The 14,911-nt window shown below is 41.4% G+C and overlaps 1 protein-coding gene and 1 long non-coding RNA gene across 2 annotated transcripts in view; one reads left to right on the top strand and one right to left on the bottom strand.

The window, feature by feature from the left end:
- The window catches only part of LOC104145101 (uncharacterized), a 130,310-nt gene that overhangs the window by 103,578 nt on the left and 11,821 nt on the right, over positions 1-14,911 (bottom strand). The gene's annotated exons all lie outside the window — the stretch shown is intronic.
- Positions 1-14,911, top strand: part of SPMIP4 (sperm microtubule inner protein 4) — a 33,743-nt gene that overhangs the window by 14,177 nt on the left and 4,655 nt on the right. The window contains exons 4-8 of the mRNA XM_068935181.1: positions 1,894-1,965; positions 10,169-10,353; positions 12,725-12,813; positions 13,909-14,083; positions 14,300-14,391. Coding sequence (XP_068791282.1) covers positions 1,894-1,965; positions 10,169-10,353; positions 12,725-12,813; positions 13,909-14,083; positions 14,300-14,391 — 613 coding nt within the window. The remainder of the gene's footprint in view (positions 1-1,893; positions 1,966-10,168; positions 10,354-12,724; positions 12,814-13,908; positions 14,084-14,299; positions 14,392-14,911) is intronic.

Raw genomic sequence — 14,911 nt, 5'->3', positions numbered from 1 at the left:
AGAATGAAGTAATGCTCAGTGCTCCCCAGTAGGTGTCAGGGCGCACAGAGTAGTGGGAGGACAACTCAGGAGTGCTTCCTTTTCAGAATGGAGGAGTCACAGCAGGGTTCAGGTCAGAAGGATCACCTGGAGATTGCCCGATCCTAACCCCCATTCACAGCAGGCCCCCTCTCCAAGTCTGAGCAAAACTACTACAACTATACATGCTTTTCTGGGTGGAAGAGGCAGTGTCCAACGCAAAAATCATCCATCCCTTGATTCCAAGAAAATACAAAGCATCTTCTTCAGATCAAAATACTGCCACTTTGCGCAGACACTGCTCCCAAAGACTCCAAGTGCAATGTTTTGCTATTAAGTCATGATACCCTCATGCAACTAACACAGAAGTGAGTAGTAAAAGGTGGATCTTTATAAGCACAGTAGCTGAAGTAGGCAAAATTTAAGCACTTCCAGGTCAGTAGATTTTTACTTTAAATCTGGAAAAAGAATTTGTATTATGGCAATCCTGTGTACATGTTGATAGTCCCAAAATCAACATTCAGGACTCTTTCGTCACTGCATTTGGCTTTAGGTGGAGTGCTAAAGTGAGTATTGCTGCTCCATGGATGTTCCCTCCTGCAGTAGAGTTTGTCATGAGGGTGCACCATCAGCACTAGCTCTCCTATCACAAGGGTGCACGTGACCTGGCCTCCTGAACGAAGGTCAGCTACTACTGTGGTGTGATGGGACTGAGAGGGAAAGACGGACATCTCAGTGATTTTAGTTTAATGCAGAGGGGCTCAGTGCTTCTGAAAATCCGGCCTTGCATGAGAGCTGGAAGGCTAAATCTGATCACAGATGCCCATGCTTCACAGCATGCATGGCATGGAAGCATACGCTACACTAGCCAGTGCTAATGTGGGAAAGTAGTTGGTTCAGCTCCTTATCACACTCCTGCAGTAAACGTGGCCCAGTAATGGCAGCTTAAAGAGGAGAGAGAAAGCAACGGCCATTCTGAATTAGTGGTTAGACATGGGGTATATAGAGCAGCGCTGTAAGAAGATTCGTGTTGAACTGCGCTACAGCTTCCAGGCTCTGAGAGCCCTATTGAGCCAGGCATAAAACTCAAATTCATGCCTTCTGATTCCACATCATTTCCCTCCTTTTCTTGCAACTCACATCTCTTCTTCAGCCATGCAGTTAAAGCCACCCATTCCTTTTAGCAACCAACTCTTGATTTATCCTTTTGAGTCAAGTTTAGCTGTAGCAGGGCCAGGTCAGAACCACAAGGCTATTTCTAATCCCAGGAAAAGTCTTACTGATTATGGCTGATTTTTCCAACTGCATTTCCTTCATTTTGGCACTCCCATTTGCTCTCTCATTTGTTTCTCCCTGATGCCCCACATTAACTGCTTTGTTTCCCATTGTTTTAACTCAAAGACAAGTATGGTGCTGTCTTCACATCAGATTCTTTTCAGTGGCAAGGACCATTCACTGCGGTTGTATTCTAGGTGCCCTTTCACATCAGATGGAGCTGAATGTGCTCCCCATAACACTCAGCTCTTGCTGGATCAGAGGCTGGAACGTGCACCCATTCAAGGCATTCCCAGAGCTCCTACTGAGTGTTAGAGGTGCACGGTCAGGAGCTTAAAAGGGCCAGGCTTTCAGAGGTGGAAATGCTCAGTGCTCTCAGAAGCTTTGGATTCAGGCATGTGTGCTCAGCACCTCTCAAAACCCAACCCTGCATGACTTAGATTTTGAATCTGAGAATAGATTTCCACATTGGTAGTATCTATGAATTTTGATGTTAAGGGTTATCTGAGAAATCAAGACAAAAATATATCTATATCTCTCTTATTACAATTGCTTTGGCTTAGCATATTCTTTCTATATTTATGCTTTCTCTTTGCACAGAGGCCTTCCCATTGAGCAATACTATCATGTCACCCAGCTGAAAAAAAGTGATGTGCGTCTGAATGATGAGCTGTAAGTTTCAACTATGTGCTAAACCAGATTGCGTATTTAGCGAATAAAACAGTAAATTGAATATTCATTCCATGCTAATCATATTATGCACGTACTACATGAAATGCACATATGATACATGAAATGTGAAGGGACATGTTCTGTAAACAGGGGTTAGCTACGAACAAAAGAAAGCAAACACACTTGGCAAGGATGTTCAGAATATGGCACTGTGCCCCTTTACTTCATTATCTCTTCAACAAGGGTCTCTGAATCTGTTTTACAGGTTATCTGTATTTATCAACTTGTATCACTCCAAAATATTGGCCTTTAACTAGTTAGAATCTAGATTAAATTAAAAGTAACTGAAGTAGCCATGATGCTATGTATATATTAGTCTGTTTCTCTGTTGTATATATACACAAATATTTTAAGAAGAGCTTTGACCAAGATTGTTTTCCTCACTGTTACTGTTTAAGACAAACTACATGGAGTGAATTTGGATGTTCTTGGATTGCTGCAATCCAACTTTTTGCCACTTGATGGCACCAGCAAAGCGTTTTAACTCAAGTAAACTACGGAGATTTTAGATTCAAGAAAATGTAAAGTATGAATGTAAACCAAACCTTAAAAAGCAGAAAATGAACAAGTTACACTTCTCACACTAGCATTAGCTTAAGTGTACATCAAAATATAGTTAGACAGAACATACTAGAAACCTGAGAATAGCTCTGCAATGATTTTGCTAGGTTATATCTATACGGTAGTGAGGGCGTTTGTGTGACCCCGACCAGTTTCCCTCTAGCTCTCATATAAGGTACCTGCTCCCCATTTTGTGAAATATCAGACACTACAGAAAAGCAGGAGAGCTAAGTGTAAGCTGGCCACAGAAGCTAAACAAGAAAACCTGCAGCCCTGCTCTTTGCAGTCCACTGCTCTTCACAGGCTCCCCTTTTTACTACCTCATTACAGTATGCAGCACAAGCAGAGGTCAGTTTGGTTGCCTACAAGAGCGTACTGGCCAAAACTCCTTTTTACTGGGACAGATTGTGGCCTTTGACCAGCAGTGAATATTAGAGGCATTTGCTGAGCTGCTTTTGCATAATTTGACTAAGAATACAAGGAAGGATGTCTTCCTGCAAGTTCCCCAGGCGCTACGTGACAAGATCAGGCCTATCAAAACACACTTTTGTAAGAAGATAATGGATCATTTGAAAATTGCTTTAAGACTAATGTCCATGCAAAGTGGGCACTGTCCAGCCCATTTTTGCACTGTGCACACAATGTCCCAAGTTTGAGATATAACATCGATGGAGCATCAAGCCCACTTACCTTTTAACCCTTACAATTTACATGGTTTTCCACTTGTCTCTCATTTGTTTAGTGAAGCTGTCTGACTCTGGTTTATTTAATCTTAGAGGGTGTAATGTAACTTCAAGAAAACTCCACTGACTGCAGCAGAGTGATGCTAGGGGACAATTTGGTCCTCTGTGGCTCGACAGTCAAATAAGTGTCCTGTTATATGACATTTATATTGGTAATCCTGAGACAACAGCAGAAGCACGTGCAGATTGTGAAGTAAAACCTACCTGTTGCACGAGATAGGGGGCCTGCTGTGTTTTCAGTAATTCCCAGGCCGGCCAACCTCAGACGGATCTTGGTTAAAGATGCTTTGAGATCCATTCATTTCCTAGAAAGGGCGTTCCTCGTGCCAGTTGCTCACCAGAATGAACTATCCATATACCCAGGCTGGGACAGAGATCGTAGCACCTTTCTGGGAATGTGCTTCCTCAAGAAGAAGCCAGGGACTCCTGTGACTACCGGTCCTTGTGACAGCTCTATAAGGAAGCAGGAGGTTTTACATAAGGGCAGATCAAAGCCTGCCTCAGTACATACTGAAAAGAATATGACCTTAGACTCCAAATGTTTGATCAATTGCATAGTGATGTACTTTCTCCATCAGTTTTGCATTCCCATGTTAACCTGAAACATGCTGGGTCTCTAAAAACATGTTATGGTCTGCTTTATATTAGTTTAGCGTTTCTTTTCCTGTGAGGTTGTATTTTGTCTGTCTTTTAAAGACTTTTAAGTTGAAGGAAAGGGTATACCTTCTGAAGAAAAGTGGAACACGCACACACAACAATCTGCCAGGTTAACAGTTCAAGGTCTTTCATAACACTCTCCCTGCTGTCAGGGACTTTCAGGTGGTGACAACCACACTAAACCTTTCCTGTAAAATACCCACTGAGTGGTCCTCTGCGGGCCTACTTGGGAGCTATTAACACCCAGTTTATTTACCTTATAGCCTGTGAGGCCTCTTTTGAGCCATTAGTCTTTTGTGGGAAATGAATTACCAGGCATTTGCAATAACTCTGTACACCTTTATTGGGCAACCATGCCATTGTCTTAAGTATGCCCACTACATATCCTTGTGCAGTTTTGCATTAGAATGAATCACTTGGTTCATACTTTTGTATGTATCTTCATACTTTTCTCTACTTCTGTAAGTGCATTAGCAGTGCACCACATCTTATCTGCCACTCAAATGTCCTAAAGAGAGAAAAGTAATCATCTCCTTCTATCCAAAGGTGTAATGAGCCCTCCAAAGTTCACATTACTGGCCAAACGGATCAAACAAGGCCACAAAAAGCCTGAAGGCCTTGCCAAAAAAGACTTTGCCCCCTTTTGGAGCAGCCAACACTAACCAGATGATCATCTTCTGGTAGGCATCACTTGTTCCACAAACACACATTAAATCAGGCTACAGTTACAGTGTTTGTTTGCAGCTATCCTTGCAAAGGCAAGACATACCAGTGAGCTTCTGGGTGGGTTCAGTAACAGAACAGAATGAATAAATACTGGCTTTTTTCCATGCAGGTTTTAATCTTCTTTCACTGCTTACCATGCAACATACCATTGCCATTCCCCTGGCTTTCTCCCAGCTCCCTGACCCCTGATTCCCTGACCTACAGCTCCTTGACCAAGCATGTTTTAAGGTTAGGCAAGATAAGTGATTGCCTCCCTTTGCAAGAATCAAAGGCAGCAAAGAAAGCCAATTTACAGATATGAAACCTGTTTTATTCCCCAGTAGCAATTTTCTTCCTGTGAAAACCGGCAAGAGTAATAAATCTTATTCTCTTAATAATTTACTGAGTACATGGGGAACTAACAAAAAAGAGCAGCAAAAAGTTCTCTGGCCTAATCTAGAAAAGCTGAAGGCCATGCAGCTCTGCGCTGCTGCACCATTCTCAGGCAAGTACCACACCTGTGAGAACAACCAGCTCTTTAAAGGCCCCTACCATATATTAGAGAGTACAAAAACTTGTGGGAACTTGGAACTCTTAAGGAGGTCCCATAGGTTTCAATGTATATTTTATTAGCATTTCTGAGCTATTGAGTTTCTGCATCCACTGCTTTGCACTACACCATGAGGGGAGACACAGAACTACTTCAGATGAAGCCAGTGTTTTCCATAAGGATACTCCCTGACATGCAACCTGGTTAATGCCTATTTTAATCAAAAAATGTTCAGTGACTGCCCACAGTGTACTCATTGCTACAGAAAAGGGACAGTCTCCATCCGGCCCATGCCCTGCATTTGTTCTGGGGCTCTCCAAAATTGGGAGCATAAATCCCTCCAGCTTGAGCAAGACTTCTTTTCAAGAGACTGTGACAGACCCCACATCCTCTGTGGACTGAACAACTGCATCTTGTGTGATACTGCCAAATTTCAGTAAAAGTCTACTAGAAATCCAGTGAAAGTATCCCAGAGCCAAATTTGGACGAATTCCCTTCTCCCTTCCCAGTTAGAGTTCTACCATCTCTGTACTGCCATCCATCCTCAGCAGCTTCAGGCTTGATTACCCAATTTAAGTTTTAAAATAAAAGGAACACTCAAAATACCTGTCCACTTTTGAAAATGTAAGGCTTTGTAGGCTGTTACAGCCTGAGCTAACAAAGCCCCTCTAAATCATGGCAGAGTCATGGAAATGCATGCTTGTCCTTATTTTCTTGCTGTCTTGAGTTTAGATATTATAATGAAAAGTGCTCTATAAAGGTACATCAATAGTTCTCCCATGCCAGAGTACAAAGGAGGCTGATTCTCCTTATACTTGCCACATTTATATCAGGAATATGTCCAATGGGGAATGCAACAGGGAATGCACTCCAATGCAATGTGAACAAGTGGAGAATAAACACTGAGTATTTTCCTTCAACCTTATGTCTGCAGGGCCAATTTTTGTTCTAACTGTACAAATGGAAAACCAATTAAAAATATTTGTAGAATAAACTTTTAAAGTTTTCTGTAAGTGTGGTTATTTCTGCAAAGGCTTTCAAGACAGACACAAAGTTTGAGTCCGAATTCCGGGTTGTTACAAATACAACGGTAAGCAAATAGGTGTCAGAATATGATACTTGTTTAAATCCTGTTATCTTTATAGCATCCACATTAAGAGGAAAATAGTTCTTTTGTTCAGTTCAGTGGAGCCATGAGTTATTACTGCATGGTAATCTGAGATATGACACCTCATGGTGATTGCACTGAGTCCCATAGCTTCATTTGTGATAAAACAGATTTCATAGTGAAATGTTACTTTTGCAAGTTATATCAGGGTTTGAACAAAATTGATCTTGCACATGTAATTCATCAAAACACCCATGACAGCCCAGGACTGTTTCTAAGCTCTTTGAGGAAGGGGTCATGTTTCCTCTCTCTATTTGTACAGCTTCTATTTTTATGAAGTCCAGTTCAATGATGGAGTGGCCAGCTGCAGCTCCTGAGTCACAGGTGGCTTGAGCAGAGTTTAGGTGTAGCTCCTAAGCCATGGCTATGCCATTTAACCTGGCTACTGGGTAATTCCCAGCTGTGGGAGGAGGAGAGTTCCCTAGGAACAGCTGAGGCAGAAATGATGGATTCCCCACGGGACCTAATAGCATCCCACACAGCTCTGTCCTCAAACTGAGCAGTGTGAGCCCTGAAAAGTTATCATCATCTCCCATTTGGAATGAACCCTGGGTATCTCTCTGCTCACTGAGAAACACTAGGGCTCTTGGCTATATGGAGGTTCTGGTATATGGCTTGTAGAATCAAGAATGTTGATATGACCACTATATAAATAATAAAGAGTAAAAAAAAGACTATCATCAGACAATCTCTCCTACCCATACATTGCAAAGACCCTTTCAAGCAATGCCTGGTAATTTAGCCTTCCTCACCAAACATAAGATTTTGGAGCTCCTGATAAACCACTTAATTCCTATATCAGATCATACATATGTCCCATACAAATGTCTTTCAGGCATTTTTCTCTCTTTTTTCCATCATACCACAAAGAACCACTAGAACAAATTAATTTTTTTTTTAATTCTCAGACATGTTTCTAGCTTGATGCAATTGCCAAGAGACTCTTAGCTAGCCTCACTGATGAAATTCTTGCCCTTTAGAGTTAGTGTTCTCTTTTGATTGCTTTTTAAAAATTTATTTGAAGCATAAAATAAGTCTCTGTGGTAGAATATAAATAACTTATCAGCACGGAATGAATTAATACTTTCTCCACAACTATGATTAGGATGAGATATTTTCTGTTTCGCATTCCTGATAAAAAGATTTATTTTTATAAACAGTGCCTACAGTTGCTTATTAATATAGAGCATATTACACAAACATGTGAAAGGCTTGATATTTTCCCTCACTCCTTTCAAAAAGACATTCTGTGCATCGCTTGTTCCTGGACCCTTTTCAGCTTTGGCACCTAGCAATATAAAGCGTTTCTCTCAGAATGAGTGATATCAGTAAGAATAATGTGCACTACTTACACATTGATTTGTCTCTAATGTATAGTGACTGCACTGATGCAGTTTAAATGTGGGAGGTGCAAATCTACATAGGCCATTTCAAGTTACTTACTTCATATCTTTCTTCTCTAATACAGGCTTCATAAGCCATCAGATAGTTCAGCTAAGTAAGTACATTTCACTTATATTGGACCTTATCTTTTCTTAAGGATAATAAAAAAAGTAAGTCTTTTCTCTTTAGCCACAACTGCACAGTGTCCTGGCCAATAAGCAGCAGCAGAGTTACTAAGCAAAAAGCTCTCTCTTGAATGAGGCATATGATGACAGTGTTAGTAGGTCAGCAGCGTTTGCCCAGTACACCCATCCTAAGTGCTAACCAAATTTCCTGGTTCACTTCCTGGCATATTTACATGATGTGGCTTGAAGAATTTGGGAGTGCAGACAGGGGATCTATGGTATCGATACGACAGATCTATGGGAGAGAAGCCTAGCAAAAGTGCAGCTTGGTGAAGCATCATGTTACTGCGTGATGCACAGCCTCAGGAGATCGGCTCCTGTATAAGGTGGAGGCTGTTTGGTTTTGTTTTCTGCAGCAATTGAGGAAAGGTACTTGTTGTCATGAAGCTAGTATATACAGTCATAGTAACGTTTAGAAGAATCAAAATGGGGTGCTATCCTCTCTTACTAGAATACACCACTGCTTCATTTTCTTTGGCAGACCTTTGCCATTTCAGAATTTTAATTAGTTATTTAATTACTCCATCATGAAAAACTGAACGCCGAAAGGAACAGCCACAGCAATGTGGGCACTCTCCAGGTAATTCCAATTCTCAGTATCCCACCAAACTCCATTTCAGTGCTATCCTCCTTCCTCCCAGAAGTAAATGTCTTTTTAGGGGCAAATTTTGATTTCACAAGCAGAGGCTCAGCTGTTATTAACTGGAGCTGTACAAGAATCAGAAATCCACACTTCCCTTTCCTTAAGTCCCATAGAAGTAAATGTGAGTTGGTATGACTGATTATGTACAAAAGCTATAGTTCTTTTCTTGCTAAGGAACAACCTAGTCAATAAAGAAGCAATTCATTTGTCCTTTCTTCTGGCTACTTATTTGAATATGTGTCAGCATGCACTATTTATATTTGATTATTTTATAGTGATAAGTCTGGTTGGCAGCTACCAGAGCCGTTGAAGTTAGATGCTGACCTAGAAGGGCAGTTAATTTTTCTGTCTTTTACATCAGCAGCAGCCAATGCTCTGGTCCAATGACATTAAATCCCTATATGAATATTAATGTGTACTGCTTTGGAGTTTTCTTCAACTAAGTCCCAGATTTGTTTAAAATAATTATATCTGAAGGGTCAAAGTGTGTTTATGCCACAGAGAACATAGTCACTGCCACGAGAAACCACACCCAGCATGACTCATATCTAGAGATACTATAGTCTCCTGCACAGCATAGAGAAACGTAAAATGGCTGTGTGAGTTCACTGAGCAATCTCCTCTCCTTCTTCTGCTTTCTGCCTTCGCCTCTTACAGTTCTGCAGGTAGCGTGGATGTTTGTTTTAAATGAGTGCATCTGCCATCCTTCTCTGCCTCTTTCTAATGCCAAAATCTGCTTTTCTCAAGGTTGTACTTGTGTATGGCAGATAACACTGTTTCTGTTTTGATGGATTTTCTCCACCAGTTATTTTTCCCCTCCTTCTTTTTTCACACTGTTCCTCATAACAGTTTTCCCTTCATCTCTGTCAGTTCCGGTGTCTACAGGAAATATTCTTTCCCTGGAAATCCTTCTCACAAGTTCTTCAGTCATTTATTGCTCCTAGAGAGAGAGAGCATTTATTGCTCCTAGAGAGTCATTTATTGCATTCCATTAAGGCCAGAGAAAATTCCTGAATATGATGGTATCCAGTATGTTTTGTGATAGACTCATGAGAATAGTGTTGTTCTGCAAATTGTATTCATATGTAATTGTAGCTCATGGGAAGATTATAATGATAGATGCCAACATCTTTATTTGCATCTGGGGTTTGATACTGAGGCTTCCTTTATTGAGTTGGACTTGGGTCCATCTTAAAGCCTCAGAGAAAAATTGCTGAATTCAACATGTACCACAGATCACTGCAGAGTTTGTCCAAGAGGCATAGTAACCTATGGAGTGTCAATGATGCAGGTGCCCAGTCTTGCAAGTTGCAAAAACAAACACAATGGTTCTCTTTTATGTAGCAGAAGTAGGTCATTGATAGGTAGGCAGAGATCCCTGTGAACTCCTTGCACGGTGCAAGCAAGAGAAGACTAAGAAACTAAGGTTTCTCTGCTACCTCTCTGCTACTTCTTGCAAAGTGTTATCTTAAATGTTAAAAGTCTGTGAAATGTGAAATAAGGAAACTGGTTTTTTCTGCCCTTCCTTCCAACCCAAACAAATCCAAGACCACTGTGCCTGCCCTTTCCCACCTCTCATCCCTACCAGACACACATCTCTAGGTACGCCATGTTCCCAAACTTCAGATCACCTGAGGATCGATACACTGGGGTTGAGGCAAGCCATCATCAGCCTTTTCATCCCAATATCCCAACCAAGGCTTTTGATGTGATTGTTTTGAGGAAGACCAAAGGTAAGAGAGCATTCAGTTGGTTTGCCATTTATTCTTGACACTTATTTAGAAACTTCACTGAAGTCTTGTTTCTCCTTTAAAATGAAACTTAACAGAGCCAGAATCTGAGAATATCACTGGTCAAGCTAAGCACCTTGGCTTAAATTGGAGCTCTCCGTGCTGATAGCTACAAACTCCACGGGGGATACCTCAGCTCTGAGAATGCTCAATTAGCCTCTATCGCATGTGAGCACCTTGCACCCTCAGGAGCCAACAGAGCCTGTTAATTCCCTACAAAAGCTAAGTGTATCATTCAGTGTGTCTGATATCTCTGGTCAGGCAAATACTTATTCACAGTCCCAGGGAGTGGCAGGGAAGGGAAACAAAATGCATCTGAGGGATCAAAAACTTGCACTTCATGGGCCAAAGCCATGCCTGGCATAAATCTGCTGAGGACAACAGAGGTACCCCTGGAATGAGTGCTGAATGATTTAAAATATTTAATCACTACACAGATGGTAGACCCAAACTGCAGAGTGACAAAGCAATCCTTTTTAGCCCCCATGAAGCTGAGGTGAAGCCCTAGACATTAATTATGTACAGATTACCATGTAAGCCATCACTGAGAAATTTGTTTTTAATCCTAGCAAGGTGACTTTTTTTGCTAGAAAATTAATGCATATTAGAGCAGTATTCAATTACACTGAGTCTTAGCATATCTCAGAGCCAGTCATCACTCCCATTTAATGGCATTTGGCTCAGAGAGTAGCAGGAAAAGAGTGTGAGATTCTTGATTTTGGTCTGCTTTTCCCAGAAGCCAGCCATCTGTGTTGCAGTTCTGCAAGATATTGCTTTTTGGAAGACTTTGCAGATCACCTGCATGAATTGATGAGCGGCTCTTGGCAGCTGCTGACCCCACAGGCTTATTGGGTATTTGGGACAGGAGAAAGCATGCCTTTTCACAATAAAAGGGTTCCTGGTGCAAGAAGGTGTCTGCCAGCACGTCAGTTTGCCATCACAGTGCTTGCCAGGAGGGGACTTGGCAATAACTGTATAAAACAGAAAAAGCATATGGTAGTGTGGATAAGAAGCTTTCAGTACAGTAAAAGCTAATGATGTCAAGTAGGAGGTCAATTTGCATTAAGTGTCTGCCATTCCCAGTCAGGGGAACAGTGCTGCGCAGTAATGCTTTTAGTTGCATACATGAACAGTTTTTAGTTGGGTATCTGTCCATCGAAAACAAAAATCTCTCCACAGAATATACCAGAAGTAGTCATTTTTAGTCACTTTTCACTGATCATTGTTCAATATTAGTTAACAGTAATCACATGTGTGGAGGTGAGCTTGTAAAGCCTGTCCTTGTGCAACAGGAAGATCACTGGAGGCCAAGATCTATTCCCAGCAAAGCTTATCAGGTTCAGAATTACTAGCTTAAGGGGCAGCTACTGCTGACACTTAGAAAATACTTGAACTTCATTTCCTGTTCCGTCTGTACGGTTTGACTTCCTCTGAGACCAGGACACTCCAGTTCTCAGTGACTGAGGGAGAAATCTCTGGTTAATTCAGATAACCTGGACGACATCCAGGTGACTTTTACCACTGGAAGGATATATTTACAAGCTTTGTGCCTTTTCTACATCTCACTTCTACAAAGTTCAGAGTACCCATTATGAGGTTAAGCCTGGCAGCGTTATTGTGAGAACAGGGCAACTGAGACAAAAAAGCTGAAGAAGAAAAGCAGTGACAGAGCCAGGGTTAGAAATGAAGCTCTTCCAAGCATGCAGTGTAGTCTTATTTTTATAAGACATCTAGTGGCACCCCGTTATTCCTCTAAAGGTGACATTATGGGTATAGAGCTACCTTCACAATTCATCAAGCCTTATTGATCTTATTGTCTTGTTGTTTGTAAAAATCATGCACACCAAATGCAAGAAGAATCTTCCCACCTGGTCTCTGGATTAATCCAGATCTCCTGAAGTAAGGCCATGGGCAGATGACTTTCTGCAGAGTCAGCTGTGTTCAAAGGATTCTGCCCTTAGCTGCTTCTCAGCACCTCTCTGTCTGAGACAACTGGCCCTGCAGATCTACTGGTGGAGGTACTCACCTGAGTGCTTCCAGAAAGGCAGCTGGGTTAACTGCAGCTGACTAAATGGGTGACCTCAGCTATCCCTGCTGATTTTGTGCCAAAAGAGTGCAAAAGAGTTCTGCCTGCAGATCCATGAGGTCAGTCTCCCAAAGTAGAAAAGACATAATCAGCAGCTCACAGAAGTAACCTCTTCCACCAATACAGCTGCCTGTATAGTGAGCATAAGTCCACAGCTTAAAATGCAGATCCACCTGCTGTTCTGATCAATGGTGTTACGTTAGAATATGTTAAATGTTTCCGCTGCAGGTAATCCATATAGGCACGAAGTGGTCAGTATTCCCTCTGACTCCCAGAAGGAGGCTGTGCGCTGGCCGGGACAGCACACATACTTTCATGTATGTAGTTCATATGACAAAGAGAAAAATGTCTTTCCTTTTATTATTATTTTAATCAAACCTGCCTACATCTCTTTCACAGGGGACAATTTTACACAGAGAAGCACTATACTGTTCCAAACACTTGCAAACCATGAATTAGGCATCACATATACAACAAAAAGAGCAAACAACTTTAGAGCCTCAGCAATATAAAAACAAGACCAGAAGCTAAGAAGCTGTCCTGTGACAGAAGTCTTTAAATTTAAGGACTAACTATGTCTCCTAGGACCTAGCTAAGTAGCTGTGGGGATAAGAAGCAGCAAAAATGGCCACTGACCATATAACTGGGGGAGGGGGCTCCTCCCTTCAGAAGCCCAGATAAGGATCTGCTGCTCTTCAAAGAAATGAGTTTGAGCAGCAGGAGATTTTTGTGCCTCCTTAACTCTCCACGAGTCCCACCAACATATTGTTAGGCTGGTGTCTCTATTTCCATGTCATGAAATACGTACCCTCTCTGTAGATGGTCTCTTTCTATAACCTTGCCTTACATAGTTGCAGTGATGGAAGGTCTAGGCTGGTCCATGAAGCAGAAGAGTGATTTTGTTGATGAATGGTCAGGTTTCTACTATTCTTCAGCTTGGTTAAAAAGTACTTCTCTTCCCAAAGGGATCTAGCCTGAAGTCTGATGACAGATCAAAGTCAGGAAGAGTGTAGGGAAAGACATGAGATTAAAAAAAGATATAGATACTGTCTTTTTAGACACACAGTCTTAGAAGTATGGCAGGGAAAAACGTAAGCGGCAGTCCCTTTTAAGGTACGCTATTAGTATGACTGCAAAAGAAAGTATATATAGTATGCAATGTTTTGCCTAGGTGTGGCTAGTGAGGAGAACTTGATTCCAAGTTCTTTGGATCGTGTTCAACTAAACTATGCACCTGTCAAATCTTCCACTTGGGTGGCAATGGAGTATTGCAGATATTTTTCCACCACCTTTTTATTAGCATTTTCTAAACAGATAATTTATAGGGGGGTCATTTCAAAGCTTTAAAACAGTATTTTTATCCAGAACACACAGTGGGTTTACGCTTTACCTATTTCTTTTTTATCCTTCAGCTTCCGAAGTCTGCTGAACAAACGGGTCAAATGTACTATCCAAACCCACCAAAGACAGTGGCCCCTAACTCCACTTTTAAAGACCTAGAACATAACCTCTCTCCAAGAACAACTAATATGTTACGAAACAGTGAAAGGGCTCAGTGGATCACAACGTACAGTCGGGACTTCACAGGTAGGCATTTTTTGTTAAAATAATTTACCTGGGAAAACAACAAAAGACCACATGATACTAGTACCCATTCTCTCTAGAAAATTCATTTACAGTCCTTTAGTAATAAAGATCACAAAAACTGCAAATTATCTGAGATTTTTCTCTGTCTGTGTGACTAACTCTTCTCATTTCCCTAACCAACAAAAACGTGTGGCAATAAAATATGTCTCCATTAAGGCAGAGGTCCTATGAATCCCCTTAACCTGGATGACTATGCCATGAAGGTAATGGACAGATTAACTCAAGAACTAGGAGAGGACGTGGAACTTGTAAGTACTGTAGTTACTAAGAATTTGATGCTTCTGCCTCAAGTACTATTGGCAAGAGTATTCCCAAATTCAGCTAGCAGAATTAAACCTTCCCTCTGGTAATACACAAGTGCAGGGCAAGGCTCACTCTAAAACAGAGACCAAAGTTCACTTTTGCAGTTCAGTCCTGACACTGACAGAATTTTTGTAATACATTAGTAACTTGTTCCAGGTTTTGGGGGAGGTTATTGTGATTATCTGCTTATGTGTTATCTTATCTTTTAAAGTTGCCACCAACACATGACAGCAATTAAAAGGATCATTTGATTTGAGAAGTATGAGTAATAATCTCCATAAAGTGATTTGGCAGCTCTCCTGTGAATGGTGCAGCACTGCAGAGACTGACACATATCGGGTAGATGTTCAGCTGCCGTAAATCAGCCTCACTCCAATGACGTCCTCAGCTTACTGTCTTTACTGCACATTGCCTCATTCGATAAAAAGCCTAGTACCATTGCAAGCTACTGGCCCCTTGCTATCT

The sequence above is a fragment of the Struthio camelus genome, chromosome 2 (assembly GCF_040807025.1).
Source record: "Struthio camelus isolate bStrCam1 chromosome 2, bStrCam1.hap1, whole genome shotgun sequence".
NCBI lineage: Eukaryota > Metazoa > Chordata > Aves > Struthioniformes > Struthionidae > Struthio > Struthio camelus.
This window is presented reverse-complemented; position numbering and strand designations above follow the sequence as displayed.